The sequence below is a fragment of the Ochotona curzoniae genome, unplaced genomic scaffold, assembly GCF_017591425.1.
Source record: "Ochotona curzoniae isolate NIBS_2020 unplaced genomic scaffold, NIBS_Ocur_1.0 contig_1, whole genome shotgun sequence".
Lineage (NCBI taxonomy): Eukaryota > Metazoa > Chordata > Mammalia > Lagomorpha > Ochotonidae > Ochotona > Ochotona curzoniae.
Window position 1 is genome coordinate 42,543,342 of NW_024464918.1, and position 20,554 is coordinate 42,563,895.

The window sequence follows — 20,554 nt, forward strand, 5'->3', positions numbered from 1 at the left end:
CAACACACACAGGGAGGGGTGGTGTGAGGAGAGCGAGAAAGTGGCCGACCGCTGCCATACAAGGGCATACTGCCTCCTGGTTAGGTAGGCTGCCCCCAGTCCCCGTGCCTGTGGGCTACTCTGCACGGACTGCCCCTGCCCTCCCGTAGGCCCCAGGCCCCGTGCTCTGTAGCAGAATGGGAGCCATGAGACTGTGGCAGTCCTGGGTGCGACCAGCCCCAAGACCCACAGTTGTCTTGGTTATCCAGGCAAAAGCCAAGTTCCCAGCAGTGCCAGGACTGGAGAAGATCACACGGGCTGGCAGAAGGGAACACAAGGGCCCCAGGGGCCAGGCTGTGACTCCTAAGGCCACATGTGGACAGCTTGACCCCAGTGCAGGGGTGAAGGAAGCGAGCCCTCTGCTTTCTTTCCTCACCCCTGCCCCTGCTGTGCCTGCCCTGTGAAGGCCTCCCACCTCAGTCCTCTCCCTCCAGGCCAGACCCACTCTCTGCGGCAAGTCCCGCCCACCTCAGCACCCCTGGCCCACCCACCCACAATTCTTCCTTCTGCCATTCTCCTGCCCCTCCCTGACAGTTCAGCCTTCTCCTGGCCTGGAGTCTCCTCAGCCTACCCTCCTCTTCCTCTCTCTATAAGCCTTCCCCATTCACTATGGCCCCAAGCCTCCACTTCCTTCAGGCCCATACACATGAGGCTCTGGGATCTTAAATTGGCCAACCCTGGACACCTACGTGTGAGTGGACGTGCCCAGGGAGGGGCTGGCAGGTCAGGAGGCCTGGGACCAAGTCCCCTCTGCTATGCCAATGCCTCCCTCCTGACCTCAATATGTCCATCTGCAAAGTGGGTCATCCCCAGCTCTGAATGGGTGCACACATGTGCATGTATACATATGTGTAAGTATGAATGTGTGTGTATCTAGGAGTGTCTGCATGTGTGTAAGCATGTGTGTATATGTGTGTGGAGAGATCCAACAGGGACTTGCACCACAGCAACCTGCCACCACCTCCCACAATCCTAGAGGACAGTGACTGCCCTTCGTGGTCCCTGGGCTGGCCACCTGTCCATCGGCCTCCTGCCTCACATCATGGACTCTTCCTCCTCCTCGGCGATCTCGCGGTCCACCTCGATGGCTGTGTTCTCGAAGCTGGTGATGCCCCCATACTTGCGCATGTGCACCATCAGCGGCTTGGGCGACTGGCTCCCTGCCAGTGTGGCCACATACATGCCTGTCCGGTTCTCCTCCAGCGATGGGCCCCAGTCCATGGCCGGCCTGCTAGCCTGCTGGAGTCGCTGGGCACAAGGGCAGAGGGGAAAATGGCTGGTACTCAGGGAGGGACAGGGTGGCAGGGCTTCCCCCAGGGAGTGCCATGTGCATCTGTGTGAAGACCCTGCCCTGCCACACACAAGCACTAGCCCAGGCTCCTGCACTCTGCTGCTGTTGTCATTCCCTGGCCCTGGCGGGGCCCCTCCCTTAAATATTGGGTTCTGGACAAAGAACCTTAAACCCAGAGGATGGAGGCCCTTCCTGGCCCTGATCTTCTGCCCTATTCTGACCATGAACTTTTCCTTTAGGACCCCAGTTGCCACAGAAGGAGGGCACTGACTAATGGTGACTTGGCCTGCACATCCCACTTCCTTTTTCCTCAGACCACTCTGCCAGAGCCTCTGCCAGCTCCCCAGCCTTAACATGAACAAGGCGGGAAGGTGGCTGACCATAAGTGAGGCCGCTGTGGACAAGGACCCAGGTGGTGGTCTGTGCTAAGTAAGCGCTCACTGCCCAGGGAATGCCAATGGCATCTCTCATTCAGAATGGAGCCCAGAGCCTCTGCCATGGACCCATCCTCAACTGCGGCCCTGTGGGCAGGTATCATTGTGTCCATTTTAAAGATGGAGCAGCAAAGGTTGGGAGGAGAATGGTAACTGACTGACCAATGGCAGAGTGAGGATTCTGATCCCTGAAGTGGGAAAGGGGGTACAGGGGGCACATGAGCCAGGCAGTTACTCCTCTGCAGTGCTCACTGCCCCCTGCCCCCTACCCTGCCTGGGGGTACTGGGGTAGCAGGGCACAGGGGAGGTCGTGGCTGCCCAGGCCAGTGGCTGCCACACTGTGCATCACCCTCTCTCCCTTCCCTTTCCGGTAGGGTCACTCAGGCTCCAGTCACTAGGACAGCCTCTGGTGCAGGTCCTTCTGTCCCTATAGGAAGCCCAGGCAGAGAGGGCTGGGGGCTAGGGGCAGTGGGCAGAGGGCAGACTCACCTCCCACAGCGAGCCCTCCTCTCGCAGCACAGCTACCAGCATGCCAGCCGGGATCAGGAGGCAGGATAGCAAACCCATGAGGATGCCCAGCAGCTCAGCCCAGGCCGGGAAGCGGTAGCTGCCATACTCAGAAGGCTGGTACTTGACGATGCTGTACACCAGCAGGGCCTGCCACGTGGGATGGGGGGAGGATAGAAACTTCCAGCATCACAGTGGGCCTGAGATTCACCCCCAAGGAAGCCCAGCTGTGGCTCCTTGGCAGGCCTGAGCAAGCAGCCCAGCTCTGTGTGGAGGCGATCTCGACGCCATAGCTGCCAACTATTCCAGACATGGCCTATAACAACCCCAGGACCCACAGAGTGTAGCCTCCAGGTTGCCCCACCCACTTTACCAACCAAGTAGAGCTGCAAAGCCCGGGGTGTTAGAGAGGGGAAGTAGATCAGAATGTTGGGGCCTAAGGAGTACTCCTGCTCTCAGTCCCAAGCCCCGGGGAGCACCCCTCCCTCCTACTGTTGTTACCAGGAGCGTGGCAGGGGACAGGAACAGCCAGCAGGCCCTGAAGTAGAGGCCCGGCTTGAAGCCCAACATCATGTGGATGTCTCGGCAGAATCTCTGGATGCCTGCACGGGGCAAAGAGGAGGAAGAATGGCCCACCCCACTGTGCCCTCGGCTCCAGTGCAGCCCCTCTGCCACCAAACATACCTCTGGACCTGGCATGCAGGTACAGGGCTGCTGTAGGGGAGACCCCCCCCCTCCCTCCAGGCTCCCACCATGGGGAATCTGGGCTGCCGCCTATGCATTTCTCACCATACACACGGGTGACGGCAAGACATGTGGTGATCACCACCACCATGAGCCCGAAGCTGGCACTGTAGTCGTCTAGAAGGACCAGCCAGTACATGCCCCCCTGCAAAATAAGCCACGGCGCTGGGGTCCCTGGCCCAGGCCTCACGCTCTGCTGTCTCTAGCTATGTTATCGTGTGGTTTGTTGTGGTGATCACCACCAGGCCCGCTCCTCACAGGCATCTTCCCACCTGGGCCTCCCTACAGCCCTGCCAGGTGTTAGCCCCTGCTCTGGCTAAGCAGGCGCTGGAAGGCAGAAGTCCGAGCTCACTCAGCAAGTACAGAAGTGAGGATGGTTCCCAGACTTAGACCTCAGAGCTGGGACCCTGCCTGAACTTCAAGGCCAGATTGCTCCCTGGAAGGAGACAGGCCCGGGGGTGGGGAAGAGGTGGGACAGCAGCTGCCTGGACGGTCAGAGACGCTGCTACAGGCGTCCACCCTGCCCCATGTGGCCCCTGTCCTGCCTGCAGTGTCACTCACATCAGTGGTCAGGATCAGGCCCATCAGGTACATAGCCACGCAGATGAGCCCCGAGAACACAGCCTTCTTGGGCCGTAGGTAGTATGGGAACTCGTCCGTCACAGCCGTCACAATTGTCTCCAAAAAGGCAAACTGCAGGGGAAGTGGGTGGGGAGTCAGAGTTCTGCATCTGCCTGCGTGTACACGCACACACACATGTGTACACACATCTGTATACAAATATATTCATCCATGCACATACACACATGGTGCCCACTGCCATAGCCAAAGCTCACCTGGCTGTCCAAGCCAAGGGTCAGCAGCATGAAGAAGAAGAGGAACGACCAGAAGGGCGACAGGGGCAACATGGTCATGGCCTGTGGGTAGACAACAAAGGCCAGGCCAGGGCCTAGGCCAAGGGTACATGGGTCAGCAACCAGGGGATGCATCAGGCCCTCCCAAACACACACAGGTACTTATATCCACTTGCCCATGCTCATGAGTCAGACTCTGATGTACACTAAATGCAAGCTTCTAGCGCTGCCCTAACTTCAAGGACACAGGTCTAGCCAATAATAAATAGAGGCCAGTATTGTGGCACAGTGCGTTGGGTTGCCACTTGCCATGCTGATTTATGAGCTGGCTCTTCCGCTTCCCATCCAGCTCCCTGCTGGTGTGCCTGGGGAGATAGAAGAGGATGGTCTAGTTGTTGGGTCTCTGCTGCCCACAAGGAAGAGCAGGATGGAGGCCCTGGCTTTTGGCTTCATCCGGGCCCAGCTGTTGCGGCCATTTGGGGAATGAACTGGCGGGTGAAGGCGCTCTCCCTTTCTTTATCACTTTGCTTTTCAAATAAACAATGTTTTCAATTTAAAGACTTAAAAAATACACAAATAAGCACAGGACCAAAATACCAGCCCCTCCTGAGAACAAACAATGGTACTTCAAAAAATTCATGGAAAGATGGACTAAAAAGCTTAGTATGGTGCAAAACCATTTGAAATCCACACACAGCTTTGTTATAACACACACTTGCTCTTGAACTGGTTAGAAACCCCTTGTCCTCAAACGCTTCCCCTGGCCTGGGATGCACTGACTTACAAGATCACTCTCACCCTCATTTCCCTTGCAGGCAGCCGCCTCAACACAGGATGTGACAAATCTGGGTAAGCAAGGCTCATCACACAAGCCCATTTCATACAGAAACCAGCTCAACTCCAGCCACAGGTTAACATACATTGATGGACACATCTGGCCCGTAGTATATGGACACCCAGATGCCAGCAAGGCAGGCTCACTTGTATGCATAGTTGTGCACACACACACATATTCCCCCTCTATGCCCTCTACAATCTCTCTGGTCCCCAGGGCCTGGCCATCAGCTCACCTGCTTTGGCTACTTGGTCCACAGGCACACCCAGCTCCTGAGACATGTAGCCCAGCACGGAGAAGATGGCGAACCCAGCCAGGATACTCGTGATGGCATTGCCCAGAGTGACGATGAAGGTGTCTCTACCAGGAGAATTCCAGCCCCAGGCCATGGTGAGCTGGCCCTGCCCTTGACTGCGAGGCCCTCCCTGGCTGCTGGGGGGCTGCAGGCTGTGGGCACTGACCTGTAGATGTTCTGGTGAAATGTGTTGTAGGAGGCAAAGGTGAGCAGACCCCCGAAGCCCACACCCAGAGAATAGAAGATCTGCAGGGCAGCTTCGATCCACACCTGTGCCAGGGATGGATGCAGGAGGACAGAGAGGCAGGGCTGGGGCAGGGGCCGCTGGGGCAGAGTAACGTCCCCGCTCCCCTCCCCTGATAGTGACAGGTGGTGTGCAGAAGAGCCTGTCTCACATGCAGCATGGATAAGCCCCTTCCTTTCCCTGGGCCTCCATTTCCCACCCACCCAGGCTCTGGGAGATGGCCTCTTTCTTAGTCCCATTCTGGAGAAGCAGTGCCTAAAGCTGTGTGTCCCAGTGGCTGGTATGTGTATTTCCTCCCTTGGAGTTGGTCCAAGGGGCCTGGGTATGGACCCCAACTGGGTAGCCTGGATAAGCCCCATCAATTATCTGGACTACAGATCTGCAGCAGGGCAGGGAGGAAGGGCACATGCCTCCCTGTGACGGTGAGGAGAGAATCTGTGATAACGTAAATGCAGAGCACCAGTGTAGGGTTGGGCACAGACACCAGTCCGCAGGCTGGCCACACTTGCTCCCAGTGCCACAGCACTGACATAGTCCCTAAGGTCTTCCTTGGGATTTGGGGTCAGAGTGAGCCAAGCTGCAGTCACAGCTTGGCTACTCACCAGCTGTGTGATCTTACACTGCCCACAAACAATTTGGGGCTCAAGGTTCTTCCTCTGTCACTCATAGCAGGGATGGTTGTAGAAGGACTTGCAGGAAGGACTTGGCACATGCAGCCCGCGATCCTGGGGCTGGACGTTTGGCAATCCCTTGCCAAGTGCTCCCCTTGCCTTCTTTTTGCAGTGAACTCTCTTTCTGGGCTCAGTGAACCCTCCCTGTGCACCCCAACTCCACAGAGGGCCTCACCTTGGAAGACAGCAGGTGGTGGAACTGTGGGGTGAGATAGAACTGGATACCCTTCCAGGCTCCGGGAAGGGTGACTCCACGGACCAGCAACATGAGCAGGATGAGGTAGGGGAACGTGGCCGTGAAGTACACCACCTGAGGGGGGGCGACATGTGGGGGCCCAGGGCATGGGGACCTGGTGGTCGTCTTTGCTCCCACCTTCCTCAATCCCTCACCTCTTCACCTGGAGTGGAAGTTCATCCCTCCCTCCACCGATGCAGCCCATGGCCAGCAGTGTTGGCACCTGCTTTAAACCCACCTCCACTGCCTTCTTCCTGGTCCAGGCCACGCCTGCCCTGCCCTTCCCCAAAGCCCTTGCACATGGCTACCAGATGTCTTCCATGTCCTAGCTCCCCGAGTTCTCACTAACCCCATTTCCCCAAACCTCCTGCTCCTCCTGCAGCCGACACCATCCAGGCTTAAGCTCCCCCTTGCCTGGCTCTCCCCTGTCCTTGTCTCCTCCTTGTGGACACTTCCCAGCATGTGGCAGAGGGACAAGCAACAAAAGATGGACACCAGTCAGGTTGCCATGATCTTCCTAGTCAGCCCGCATTCCCTTCCCATGCCTCCGTGCCCTCCCTCGGACAGGTGAGGTTTTGACTCCCAGGGGCCTGTCTGCTTCACTTCAGAGAACAGGGCCCTGGCTTTCTCTAAATGACACTAAGCCAACTTCCCAACCCCAGGAATGGGCACAAGACCCAAGCTGGGCTCAGCAGGGCATTGCAATCTCCCAACCACAGAGAGTGATTTGGCCCAGCTGCTCCACCCAGACCTGAGTCCTGGACATTTGAGAACTGGGCAGATGAGGAGTCTGGGTTGAGCAGGGCTGCTAGGGATAACGACATGAAGAAGGAAGCCAATGCACAGGGAAGATGACCAAGTGCATGGATGGAAGTGGAAGGCTCGGCTGAAGCACACACCCTCCTGGCATTCCACTAGGTGTGACACCAGACAGAACCAGATGGGGTCACTTGTACCTCCACAAGTCCCGACTCATACCTTTTCTCCCATGCAAACTTTCCACAAACCAGTTGAGCCCTTCAAGATGCCACATTCTGGGGAGGGACCAGAGCCTTAAACCCTCTAATGCTGCCTTGCCACTATCTCCCTGAATCGCTCTGTCGCACACCACACTGGGCCCCCGTCCCAGCATACCCTCTTCCAGTGGAAGCTGTTGGTCTTCCCAGACCCAGTCCAGGAAGCCCCCTCCCCTCAGCTGATGCCCAGGCCTCCAGGGCCGCTCAGACTTCACCTTGCCTGAGGACTTCACCCCCTTGAGGATGCAGAGGAAGACGATGACCCAGGCCAGCAGCAGGCAGAGGCACAGGTTCCAGCGGATCTCCCCAGGACTACCAATGCCCTGGCTGCCTTGGATGTGCAGGACGTAGCGGCTGTGGGAGACACAGGCCTGAGGGAGAGGCACCTGGCACCCTGCCCATATCTGGACCAGGGATTAGTCTGTGGACATGGCTCTGGCCCTCTCTATCCCCCCAGGCTCTGCTCCTAGGAGGATGGCCTCTATGGACAACCCAGCATCCAGGGTCCCTTCCTGTTGGCTTCCACTTGACTTTGGCAGCAACAGGATATTGGAGGATTGAAGGACCGGGGGCTCTACCTGTGCACACAAGGGCACCCCCTCTCCCAGGGCTGCTTTCTCCCCTGCATCCCTCACTGGTCCCCTTGGTGTAGAGGAGCTAACAGCTCTCCCTCCTGCTGGTCGTGGGTGCTCCCCCTTTCCAGATTCCTGCCCCTCTGGGAGGTCCCTTCACTAAGCTGCATACAACTAAGTCCTCTTGACAGTGCCATGTGCCTCTTGCCTGCACCCAGGCAAAGGCAGTGGACCATGGCATTGCCATGGAGACATCACATCAAGTTCCTTGGCTAAATTGCAGACCCAGGCTCATCTTGACACACTGCAGCAGGAGCAGACTCTGTGGATACTTGAATCGGACAAATGAGTAGAACCATGTAGTACTTGCAGGTTGGAGATTCAACCAGACACAAGACCCCTTTGTGGGTAAAATCTCTAAGAGCGGTTCCTGGTAGTTGCATGTATAGGGTACTCAGCTCTGTGTTCTTTGGTTAAAGTCTCCCAGCTCAGGGACCAGGTCACCAGAGAAAGTTCCAGAACAGAATCAGGAGTTCGTGATGTCAACATCACCCTTTCAGTAGCTACCAAGCAAGCTTCCGTTTTGCAGACTATACAGTGGGGAGGGAGGGATGCTGAGGAATGGTTGAATTCTGGCACGGGGAGCTGAGGCTCACAGGCACCTGGCATCATGATGACCACTTTACCCACATTGTCTTACATTCTTCTCCCATTCAGTCCTCACTCTGTTATCATCATGTCTCTCCTGCTAGACTAGGCAGAGAGCATCTACATCACGCCTGGTCTAGGCTGCATGCTGCCAAGTGCTCTCCACCTCTACTGTAGCTGATGCTGATAGTAGAAGCCTGATTGTGTAAGTGATGGACTGAACTACATCTTGGATGGAGAAGTATGAGCACTCCCACGGCAGAAGACAAAGCTCAGCCACCAGAATGTCACCATTGCCATTAGCAGCAGCAGCCAGCCCTGGCTGAGCACGCCCCACCACCCCCCATTCTGATGGCACAATTAGTATGCACCCTTCCCCTTGAGCCTTACAGCAGCCTTATGGAATTGCTACTGTTACCATCCCCACACTGAAGACAAAGCAAGAGAAACCAAACCCACACATAAGATCATGCAGCTGGCCAGGTCAGGCGCTGGGAGCAGGACCCAGGGTCCGCCTGGCCTAGACCTCAACACAAGCCACCACTGAGAGGCTCGGCACGGGGAGGGTCACACCAGGGCTTCCTGCTGTGCCTTGGCATCACCTCCCAACTTCCTCCACCACCACCCCCCCAGATTTGGGCTGCAGCCCTGCCTGACCTCCAGTACTCCTCGCTGGGGCTGACGGTGCTGGTGAGGTTGAGGGGCAGTGCCCCGTTGCGGTCCTGGGGGCCCCTGTGCTCATGGCAGAGGTCTGTGTTCCACCAGTTACCACAGTGCTCCCAGGGCAGGTTGCTGGTGAGGGAGGCGAAGAGGTAGAAGAGCACGTAGGCAATAATCATGTTGTAGTAGATGGCCACGAGGCCCACGATCAGCAGCATGGCCGCTCCGGCACCTGTTGGACGGGGAGGCGCTGCTGGGCACTGGGTTGAGCACCAGCCAGCAGGCAGCAGCCTTCCGGGTTGTTTCTCCCTGTCTGCCTGGACCTTGAGGGGTGGAGTAGGGCTTGCACACACACACACACACACACACACACACACACACACACACACCCCTCCCCCAGATCCAAACCACTCCTAGGACCATGAAGGCCTCACCTTTGAAGAGGGGACTGATTTTCCAGACAGCCAGGGGTCCCAGGCTGGAGAACTGGCCCAGGGAGAGCTCCATGAAGAAGAGGGGGATGCCACAGATGGCCAGCATGAGGAAGTAGGGCACGAGGAAGGCACCTGCGAGGAGGAGGAGGGCGGAGGCGGAAAGGTCTCAGGTGGGTCAGTTCCCACACAGTCCCTGCTTGGCTGACACCAGCTGTCCATATGGGGGTTCCTTCTCCCAGGGGCTGAAATCCTGTGCCTGCAGAAGTGTCTTCTCTTTCACAGTGGGTAACACAGGGCCGAGGGCAGCTGGCAGGGACCGCTCATCTTGCGGGGTTCCTATGCCCAAAAGAAGACCAGACTAACAGCACACAGGTAAGAACCATGTGCTGAGTGTGACTGAATAAATGGGAACTGAATGAGTGGAAGAGCAACCTGCTCAGCCCCCAGATTTTCAGACTCTTGCTCTGATCCCTCCTCCATCAGCCTCCCCCACTCCCTGCCATACCTCCCCAACCCCTATCCTGGTGGCAGCCACCTGTGGTTTCCTGAGCTTCACAGCCCCTCCCCTTTGCTTCTCCTGCTGGCAGCCATCGCCCCCTTTAGAGAAGTGCCCACTGCCATATGGTTCCGGGAGAGCTGCCAGGCCCAGGAGCCCAGCCGCTCCTGCCCTCCTGCCTGCCCGCCTCCACTCCCTGCCGGCTGCTGGCTGTGGGCACACAGCCCAGGCCACCAATCGGAGGCCTTCCCTGCAACTCTATATGGATTCATTCAGATCCTGCTGGCATACCCTGGGGCTGCTAAACTTGGCTGAGAATGAAGTCATCCCAGAGTTGCCTGGGGCCAACCCCACCCTCACCCCCCATCTATAGGGAGGAAGCCAGTCTTGGGAGAAAATGAGGTCAGCAGAGAGACTCCAGAGTGTGTGTGAGTGCCTGGAGCCAGCCATGAGCGACACTGCAACCCTAGAGCACCAGAGCTCGTGCCATCCTGCACTTCCCAGTCACATAAGCACATCCTCTCTTTGTCCCATCTAGTGTTACTCAGCTGTCTTTCCATTCCCAGGTAGAGACAGGCAGGGCAGCAGCATGTACCAATGGGAGCACCCGATCCTGGAGAAGTGAGTCCTGGGCTGTGAAGTAGAGTCTACCACCCTGCAACTTTGGCCAAGAGAACTGGCCTATCCGAGCCCCCGGCTGCCTCAGCACTTCCATGGTGCCTTCCCAGGAGGGCTGTCATCCGGGCTAAATGAGATGGGCACTGAGCCCGGGGCCTGGCAGACGGTAAGTGCTCAACCCCAGCTACTGTGAATGAGACTCAGAACAGCAACTTGACAGGCAAATAGGGACAAAGATAGGAGAGTATGTGTTTGTAGTCAGAATGGAAGGCACCAGGAACCAGGAGGGGGGGGGGGGGACTGAAGATTCAGGATAGGAAAGGTGAATGGAGCACAGCTCTGGAGGAGGTGGTAAGAGGGCCCAGGAAGTGCCTGCCTTAGGAGAAAGCCATATGAGTAGTCATCACAGCACAGGAAGGAAGGTAGAAGGGCTTGGTGACGGCAAGGACAGGAGGATAAGTTCTCGCCTCCTAGTGTTAACTATTTAGAACCAACCATGCCCCAGGTCTTGTAGGAGATAGCAGCCAAGGTCACCTAAAGCTCACAGTGCCCTCCACCCCAGCACCGCAGCCCCACCTCCTCCGTTGGTGTAGGCCCGGTAGGGGAACCGCCACACGTTGCCCAGGCCCACACAGTAGCCAATGCAGGACAGCAGGAAGTCCAGCTTGCCCGTCCAGTTTCCCCGGTCTGCAGCCAAGTCCATGTCTAGCTCCACATCGCCCTGGTCACTGGGGGTCATGAGCAGGTCTGGGGTGACAGGCTACCAGGGAGAGAGAACAAAAGGGAAAGGCAGAAAAGTGAGGCTGGGCAGGAACTGTGGCCCCCAAACAAGAATGCGAAAATGAATAGCGCTAAATTGGACACAGGAAATACAAGTGCTGTTTTTTGGGATGTGCCAGCCATGTGCAGGAGTCCTTTGGGTGTGTCAGCCCTAAAAAGGTGACCTTGACCTTACAGGAGCCTGTAAAGGTGACCTTGACACAGGAGCCAAATCCAAGGGATGAGCCTAATGGTGAAAATGATGATCTTTATTCCTGGGTATTAAGCAGTTGCTATGTTCTTGCTACATCAAATGTTCCACTATGTTACCTGGGATCAGATTCCACACAACTCTGAAAAATAAATATATACTGTAAAAGAGTAGTTATTTAGCCTGGCAGTTAAGGTGCTGGGAAAGATGCCTGTGCCTTTCATCAGAGTCCCCAGGTTCACTCTCTGGCTCCGGCTCCAGATGGCTCAAGAAATTGGGTCCCTGCTACCCACTTGGGAGGTCTAGATTGAGTGCTCGGAACTGCCCAGTCTTTGTCATGCCTTGGGGACTATACCAGTGGATGAGACTTTCTCAGTCTCTCAAAAACTAAACCAAAACCATGACTCTGAGCTAGATACTCCCCTATGCTCCATTTAATCACCAGGAAAGAGGTGTCATGCTGTAGCCCGTCCCTACCAGGCTGCCCAAGGCTGGATATGGAGCCCAAGGCTTCCTGGCGTGAACACCCGTGGCTTCACTCTCCCTTCATTGCAGTTTTGTTTCTGGACAGCAGACTTTAAGAAACGCACAATATGGAGCATATCTGAAGGGCAGGTGGCCTGAATTGGGGGTGTTTGGTGTTACAGGAGAGGATGGAGCTCCTTTGCATAGAAAAGGTTTGGAGGGCTTGGGAGCTCCCCTGAGGGAGGCTTTAGGTTGAGGCTTAGTGGCTCAAGCACAGGCCCACCTAGGCTGTGAATTTTTGCTCATAGGCAAGGGAGAAGCCCTGATCTGTCTTAGAAAGCCACAATTTTGCTGTCACCAGAGGAGACACAAATGCAAAGCAGCACAAAGGACTGATGTCTCTGAGGTCTCCTTCCATGACTCAAGGTAGGCAGCGAGGCCAGCTGGGCATTCGCTCTCCCTTTGGGCTTGGGGCTAGGAGGGGAAGCTGTCCTGCAGCCACTGGGGATCCTGACCCTGTGGGGTGTAAGCTAATTTGTTCACAAGTTGCTAGAGCTGAGCACCTGTCTGTAAGCCCCAAGACACAGGACAACAACTGACAATTCCTAGCACCCCCCAGCATGTCACCCTGAGAATTGGTCAGGAGAAAGGAGCAGCTGCATGTATCTGCTTGCTTCTGAAATTCACCGGCCATGACAGAGAAGGGTGAAGATGAAGGTGGATCCCCCAGATAGGATCCAGGAACTTCAGAGCAGGAAGGACCCCTGCTGTCTGCAGAAAAAGTGCAATGCCACTACACAGAGGGTGAGCAATCTGCCATTCTGGTCCAAGGTCAGTACTAATTCATTGGGTGACTACTGAGCCTCACCGTCTCCATCCAGACAATGGAGGACTGTATAAACCAGTCTTCCAGAAACACATCTCTTGGGATCTTCAAAGGTGCCCCATGGAGTAAAGGGTTGTTCGGGAGAAGTTGGGTTGATATAAAGCCACATCTGTGTCTGCTATAGGGACTTGCCAGATCCTTTAATGGGCCAATCTGCACAGTGACTTTCCAAGTGCGTTAGCATACAGCACCCCCCTCCCCCAATTTCCTATGGCAAATGGGCTTCAAGGAACTAACCTACTGGGTTGGGATGATTTTGCAGAAACGTGAAATGTCTACTGGTTTGTGGCTCTGAGGGTCCCAGGAAGGATGTGGCAACACATTCTGTGGGGGCACCTTGTGGTGTCTGAAGACTGGCTCAGAGCAGGTACAGGGACTGTCCCCTTCCTTACACACACACACACACACACACACACACACACACACACACACACACAATGTGGCAGCAGGGGCTTGGCTGGGGTGAAGATGCAGACAGGAAAGGAGGCTTGCCCTGGGCGGCACAAGGTTGGAGATGCTGGCTGTGGAGCAGGGCCAGGACAATGGGGGCTCAGACAGCAACCATGGGATAATAGGATGATCTTGCATGAGGCTGGCTGCTGGCCACTGGGGACAGGGATAACTTGGCATGACTCTGGGTTTCGGTGACAGTGAAGAGAGCATGAAAGAGCTGCTTGGAAAGTAAGGAGCTTCAAGAGCTGAAGCACACATGTGCCTGGCAGTTCCTTGGCTGGGCTCTCGGACACGCCAAAGCGAGGGGGCAGCAGCTCCCAGACTGGCGTGAAAACGCCCCTCCTTCTCCATGGCCCACTTCCCAAGACTGCCTCTGCTGGCAGCTCTGGTTTCCAGGTGAGCTCCAGGAGGGACAGAAAGGTGCCAGCTAATGCTGGCCCCTGGCACTGGGTACTGAGGCAGGCCTGCCACCCTGGGATGATTTGTCCAGCCCTGCCAGGCCAGTTGGCAAGAGGGTCTGCTAATGAGACTCCTCTGATCCCCCCAGAGAAGCTGCCCTTTCCCTGCTCACAGAGCGGTCCTGGCTCTCTGTTTCCATGACAACAGGAGTTCCAAGAGCAGGATGCTGCTAGCGCGTGCGGCCCCTCCTCCCCCAATCATGGGGAAGCCTGCTCCTGCTTCAGGGGCAAAGGATGGGGTCCTCCAAAGCAGGGTCACTCAGGAGGGCTCCAGAACCCCCCAGCTCTGCCAAGGGTAAATCCCAGGAGGCCAGCACAGTGAGGCTGGAACTGATCCTGAGGCAGAGGAAAGCAATTCAATGATTGGGTCAAGGTTGGACACCTGGGCGTGAGGGTCCCACATCTGAGCCCTCCTCCCCACTTTGGGGTCATGCAGGAACACACACCCAAGCCTGCCCAACTCTGCACTGACCCTACAGCGGGAGAGGAGAGAGGGGCTTCCAGGTCCCTACCCTCCTACCCCACCATGGGGATCCAGAGTCCAACTTCTTCAGGCAGATGAGGAAACCATGTATCTGGGAAGGAAAGGAATAGCCCAAGGTCAGGTGGCACACTGAGGGGCCAGAGGCTAGGAACCACGTTGTCCCTGGTGATGCCTGGGCCTGCTCATTCCCTGACCCCTCTCCTGGAGTCTAACGGAAGGGGACCCCCACCCAGCAGGCAGCCCCACCCTCCCTGATGGTTCTAGTGTACAATCAGAAAGCAGTAGTCCCAATGCCTCTTCTTCACTTCAGTTGTCTTGTTTATGAAGTGGAGTCCACAGAATAGCCTGAGCTGTGGCAGGCTTCAATAGGCTGCAGCTTGCTCAATGTACAGCCCTATACCCACACTTTCCACAACATGGCCACTGACATATGTGCGTGGCCTAGCAGCAGGCAGGGATAGCAAAGAGCAGAGAAGGGTGTCAGAGGGTCAGCAGGGGTGGGGAGGAGTGGGCATAGGACCTGAGAGACAAAAGCTGTCCCAAGAAATCACCCGTGTCAGCAGGTAAAAAAGAGCCACTTAGCAGGATGGCTCCATGCCCGGTGCCAGAGGGCAGAGAGCTTGCATGAGGTCATGTGTGTGTGTAATCCTAGCTCCTGTGGACAGGTTTTTTCGCTCCATGGCCCACACCTAGCAGCAGCTGACCACAGGGGGTTTAGCTCAGGGACTGGACTTGGCCGAAGTCACAGGATGAATGCAGTGGCAGACTCCCTAGACGGCTTGTACTTGGAAGCCTAAGCCAGCCCACTTCCCCTTCCTCTCCCTCCCCATACCCAACCCAAACTTGGCTGGGCCACAAAAAGGCAGAGATGTGGACCCACAACCTCTGCTCTCTCTGTATCCTGGGTCTCCCATCCCCCACTCCCTGCCTTACTTCCCTTCCATGTCCTCCCCCCCTAGCGCCCCTCCCTGCAGTCCTGCTGGGGTCTTAGCAGGGAACCCCAAAGAGAAGGGGTGGGGTGCACGGATGAAGACCAGGTGGAGACACCCAGCTTCCACTCTGGATTCCCTATATCCACCCAGCTTAAGGCTAGTACCCAGGTGTTCTAGCATCCCCTTCCCCAAGCAATCAGCCCCTGGATAGATTGGGGGAGGGGCAGTGGGGAGAGGAGAGAGCCAGTTTCCAGCCACCCCTGCCCAGTGCCCCCTGGGGGTTCAGACACCTGTTGGCAGGGCCTGGCTCAGGAGAGCAGGGCCCCCAGTGGGCTCCATCCGAATCTCAGGTGAGGATGGTGTGGGGGCAGGGAAGAAGGAAGATCTTGACCCCGCCCCTCCCTGTAATTTCACTGCCGTGACCCCCTGAGCATCCCCTGGGTGTTGCCTCCAGGTCTCTTCCCACTCCTACCCCAGCGCAAGGAGGACTTGATGGGGGCGGGCTTCTGCCACCCTCCCTCAGCTGCGCCCCCGCCCTCTTGCCCTACCTTGCGGAGGTGAGCTCCCTGGAGCTTCTTCATCCTGGAGAGTGGTTCTCCGTGGCTCGGCGGCGCGGCTTCCTTAGAGCGCAGAGAGCTAGACGGGCAGCAGAGCCTGGCCGCTGGCCGGCCGCTGCGCCTTTGCCCCGGCGGCTCCCGCGCACCGGCTGGAGCGGGGCGGGCACCGGCAAAGCCGTCTGGCGGCTGCGGGCGTGGGGCGCGGGCTGGGCACGCAGCGAACGCTCTGCCTCTGTGCGCGGCGCCGAGGCTGGGGAGAGGTACTCGGTTGCACCCGCGTAGACACCCAGACAGACCGGCTGATGGATGGATGGCGGGGGGATGTGCGCGCCCCCGCACGCAGAGCTGCGGATTGGAGGGGGCCAAGCAGGTGGGGAGGGGGGTTGGCGATGGAAGCTCTCGGCCTCAGCTACAGTCTCCTGCGTGACCTTGGGCAAGTGACCTGCCCTCTCTAGACTTCCGTTTCCCCAGTAGGGACTAGAAGAGAGTCAGGCTGTGCGCTTGGAAACTAATAGCCCAGCTTTGAATTCTAGCATCCTGCTCTTTGCCTGTGGCTGCTCTGTTGCTTGCCTGGAAAATGGGGATAAGACTCAAGACTCACAGAGTGTGAAGATTCGGGGAGGTCTAGAGCATAGCAAACATGTAGTAGCCAGGGGCAAGTAATAGCAGGTGCACAGTGAACACCTCTCTGTCTGGACTTGCCTGCCTTGCTGTGGGCTGCTCGTGTCATTGTTTAACAACACCTACTGGGCTTCCCAAGTATGCAGATCCTGAGCAAGGTGTCTGGCGAGGCAGGTGCTATGACACTGAAGGATGGAAGGTGAGTTATTTACTCAGTGACACTAGACACAAAGGCAGGCTTCATGAACCTTCGAGGCAAGCAGTGGTCTTCAACACTCTGTTGAAGATGAAATGGCAGAGATTTGGCCTAGGAGAAGGGACAGGCAGGTGCCACCCGGCTGGGGAGATGGTTTGCAGCTGAGAGCATCAGTACCTGGGCTCCTGTCTAGGCACTTAGGATTTGCATCTGTGAAATGGACTTGCAACTGTAGTATGCCTGGCCAGTCTTCAAGAGCACCTGGAAGATGTAGTAAGTCTGTGGCCAGGACGGTACAGCAGTAGCTAGAGCAGACCTGTGCGTTGGTTTGCGGGCACTGAGCCCACGTGTGCCAGTGGGCTGACCTGTGCAGACCATCCCTGATGGCCCAACCTCATGTGTCTTTGACTTGGCATTGGTGCCAAGTTGAAGACATTGAGCCATAGGAAATGGATGTTGAATCTCTGTCTTTCTGCGTATCGTAAACATGTGGCCTGATGCTCTCCTGCCAGTTCCCAGACACAGCTCCATCACGATGGTCAGCAACCCAAAGTGCACTCCGCTGTGCCAGGGGTGGGGTAGGTGTGCCAGGGTGTCTCTGCCTGTGATATTTCCAACTTGTGATGGGAGAATGTAAATTGAAAGACACCTGTCTGTTATAAATCATGCCTTTCACTCTCACAGTTCAGACATGTATCATGGGTGTGCTTGTCTACCTCCCAGGGGACCTCATGGGGAGGGAACCCCACTGGGAGAGGGGAAGATAACAATCGATTCTGTCCCTGGAGCTTGGCACCACGGCAGAAGGATTTAAATGCCAGCTTGGGCTTTAGGGAGGGCATCAACCCCACAGCTCCAGCCCTGCCACCTAGACCCTACCTAGCTGACCACCCAGGGCGGGTCAACGGCTCTCAGCCCCAGGAGGAAGAGGTCTCCTGTGCCCTGCTCCCACCTGCACCAAGGTGTATAGGTGTATAGGGGCATAGGGCAGCCTCAGTATACACCTATAAACCTGCACAGGATGTCCATCTACACTCAGCATCTGATTTCTAATTTTTTCCAATGGTCTGAGAAGACTCAGGCATGTACATCCCATTGTATACTTGAGCCAGTCATCTAAGAGACAGGAAGTCATGTGCCCAGGGTCACACAGCATGCAGTATCTAAGCTTTGAAGCTAAAGCCGAGAGGGCTCTTGGGAGGAAGTGCTTTAGCCCCTCTCTTGCCCCAAGTGTTGTTAGCGTAGTCTCTTTCAGGAGAGGTGCACTTTGCTGAGCAGCCCATCCCCACCCTGGCACTGATACTTGGGTTTCATTGCCGCGGGTACAGGGAGTAGAGTGAGGCAGAAGGCTCGGTATCTATCTCCCACCTGTCAGCCCCAATCCTGCCAGGGAGGGGGACAGGAGGAGACATTGTCTTTCCTGGAACAAATGCGTCCTAGGGTGGCCTGTGAGCATCCATAGCAATCACTGGGGTTGGGGGCTGCATGTGGGTGTAGGGCCATGCCTGTCAGGTGTTGAAACTGAGTCCCAGAGAAGTCGGGACTGGCAAAATCACTCAGTGATGTAGCTGCGAAGTTACAGCCAAAATCAGGGAGTTGGACCCCACCCAGTCTGTGTCCTCCGGTCCCCTCAGTCTGCCACCCTCTCCTCATCACCACAGCCCTGCCTGGCAAGACCTGTTCTCTGATGAAACAAAACTCCAGATTGTCTGGAAGATGTTGCCCACACCAGTTAGTGGAGCCTCTGCAGGCCCAGTTTCCTCATTATACGACAGGCTGGGAATTCTGTGGCCAAGCATGGCTGGCAGTTGTTGCCAGCAGTGTCCCTCCTACCCAATTCCAGAGGAGGTTTGGGTACCACTCAGCAAAACAACCACTTAGGAATCCAAAGAACAGCCCCTCCATCTCATTTCCCTCAGCTTGCTCTCTCTCCCTCTCTCTGCTTGCTTCTCTCAGTCTCACATCAAACCAGAAGTGTAGTGGAGGTGTATACTGATGCAAGGGAAGTGTCAGATGAAAATGCACTTCCTTTCATTATATAGGGAGATATTTTTAAATGCATATAAATATTTTTAATGTGCTTAGACGTTCTGACTTTGTCACGGTGGAGCATGTGTTCGGTTACACTGAGGAGTGGCGGCCGAGAAAAGCGGGGTTGCAGACTGCTAGTCCATCTGGTGTGATTCTGAGAAAGAGGGCCCGGGGTAACTCTTGGGGATGGGAGTGTCCACCAGTGCTGTCCTATGCTGAGCCCACTGTGCTGCTAGGCACTGAGTCCACAGTCCACCTGCCTCTCTCACAACCAACTGCGCACACACACATACCATGCACACACATGGTAGCCGCAGGCATATGCACACACAAACAGGCACACCCAAACATACACATTCTTACATGGAGGCACACATGTGCAGACTCATGTGCATACTTGCACACACACCCTCAGCTGCTGGTGATTTTCTCTCTTGGAGCTCTCCACTCCCAACTCTGGGTGCCTGCACCCTGCTTGGTCCACGCCCATCTCCTCGGTAGCCAGGGATGAGACTGGCTCATCCACATCACTGAGGTCCTCATGGTGAGGGGAGGGGCCCTGGACCCTGCAATAGTGCAAGCAGAGTGCTGATGTGCATTGCTTTGGCTTGCTAGAGGCTGTGACCAGAACCACATGTGAGTGTTTATGGAGGGGAGTCCCAAGTCCCCAGGACCACCGCAGCAGAACATGGACTCACTCTAGATAGACTGGCAATGGATGTTCCTGAGAGGGATTCACCTCTTAGCCCCAAGGGTAGCTGCAAAGTCTATCAGAGACCCGAGTGACCGCTTTCCTGAGTCATAACAACACCCCAGCTTCCCACAAAGCACAAGGGAGCCTGGGCATTATCCTAGCCATGATTCCTTGTCCATGGTGCTCCAAGCCAATAGACAGTGCTCACCAGTCAACTGATGTGCCCACCCAGGCTCCTGACTTGCCACGTGGAGCTGCAGCAGCCTGCCGGGCAGAGGTCTTCCTGTGGCTGGGGACAGGCTGCCATCTGTCCTCAGCCTCGGGGGCGGGAGTGGTTAGAGCACCAGTTAGGCCTGCTAGCATCTCACCCAAGGATGCAACAGCCGGGGGAGCAGGTGGCTGGGACACAGCGCTGACTGTGTGCAGGACCCCGTGTGACACTCAGCACTCAGGTCAGCTGCAGGGTTTTCTTTCCATTTTGCAGTAGAGGCAGCTGAGACGTGGAACAGCTAAGGAACTTGTCTCAAGTCCTATGGCTTGGAAGTCGTTATGCTGGGACCCAGGCTCTGTCTGACAACGGAGTCACAACAGGAAGTTTGGTCTCCCACATTTCAATAAGTAGAGTTCAGTGGGATTCTGGGGGCTGGGCAGGCAGAGCCTCTCAGGGAGTGGGAAATGGGGAATAGGGACTTGATGTGATAATGCATCCTTGAGACTCCCCAGGAATAGGATCTACACCCAAACCCATGGCCCAGAGAGGGGGTGCAGTTGCCCAGAGTCACACAGCAAATGCTTTAGATGATCCTCGAACTGTGTGCACCTGCTGCCAGCCACCTTCTCACCAGCCACCTCCCTCTGCTTCCTGGAAGTCAGCCCTTCCTTTTGGGACCCTCAGGCTCATATGTCATGGGTATCCACTAGTAGTGACAAAGATACCAGGAGGGGGAGAGAGAAGTGCTTGGTGGTCTGCAGGGGCTGGACCAGGCTGGGATTCACTTGGGACCAGGCTCTCATGCTCACCAAGAGCAAAGGGCAATGCACCATTTTATGGCCTCGCCACCTCCCAGAACAGTAAACACAGGGCAGGCAGCTGGCATCAGAGCCCTCGGGGGAGAGGAGGCCCCAGGAGGCAGAGTCCTGCTCAGGTCAGCAAGGGACTGAAGCTGAGCAGCTCCTCCCAGGACTTTCTCAGAGTTACCTTCTCAAGATGTAAT

General features: G+C 56.3%; 1 protein-coding gene across 1 annotated transcript; it reads right to left on the reverse strand.

Annotated features, from left to right (window-relative positions):
- Positions 1–785: 785 nt before the first annotated feature.
- Positions 786–16,196, reverse strand: SLC6A7 (solute carrier family 6 member 7). The gene is made up of 14 exons (XM_040976998.1): positions 15,790–16,196; positions 11,170–11,353; positions 9,480–9,611; positions 9,043–9,277; positions 7,381–7,519; positions 6,090–6,224; positions 5,166–5,269; positions 4,940–5,064; positions 3,852–3,964; positions 3,577–3,708; positions 3,061–3,160; positions 2,773–2,873; positions 2,254–2,421; positions 786–1,287 (listed from the first exon to the last, which is right to left on the reverse strand). The coding sequence occupies exons 1-14, from the start codon at positions 15,820–15,822 to the stop codon at positions 1,075–1,077; spliced, it is 1,914 nt and encodes a 637-aa protein (XP_040832932.1). The 5' UTR covers positions 15,823–16,196; the 3' UTR covers positions 786–1,074.
- Positions 16,197–20,554: the final 4,358 nt, after the last annotated feature.

Excerpts from the sequence above, each read along its gene's own strand:
- SLC6A7 (XM_040976998.1), bottom strand. The coding sequence starts at position 15,822 with ATGAAGAAGCTCCAGGGAGCTCACCTCCGCAAG. Across the intron at positions 6,225-7,380 it reads GGGTGAAGTCCTCAGGCAAG|GTGGTGTACTTCACGGCCAC; the intron begins GTGAAGTCTGAG and ends GCCCCCCCTCAG. Across the intron at positions 2,874-3,060 it reads TGCCGTCACCCGTGTGTATG|GCATCCAGAGATTCTGCCGA; the intron begins GTGAGAAATGCA and ends TGCCCCGTGCAG.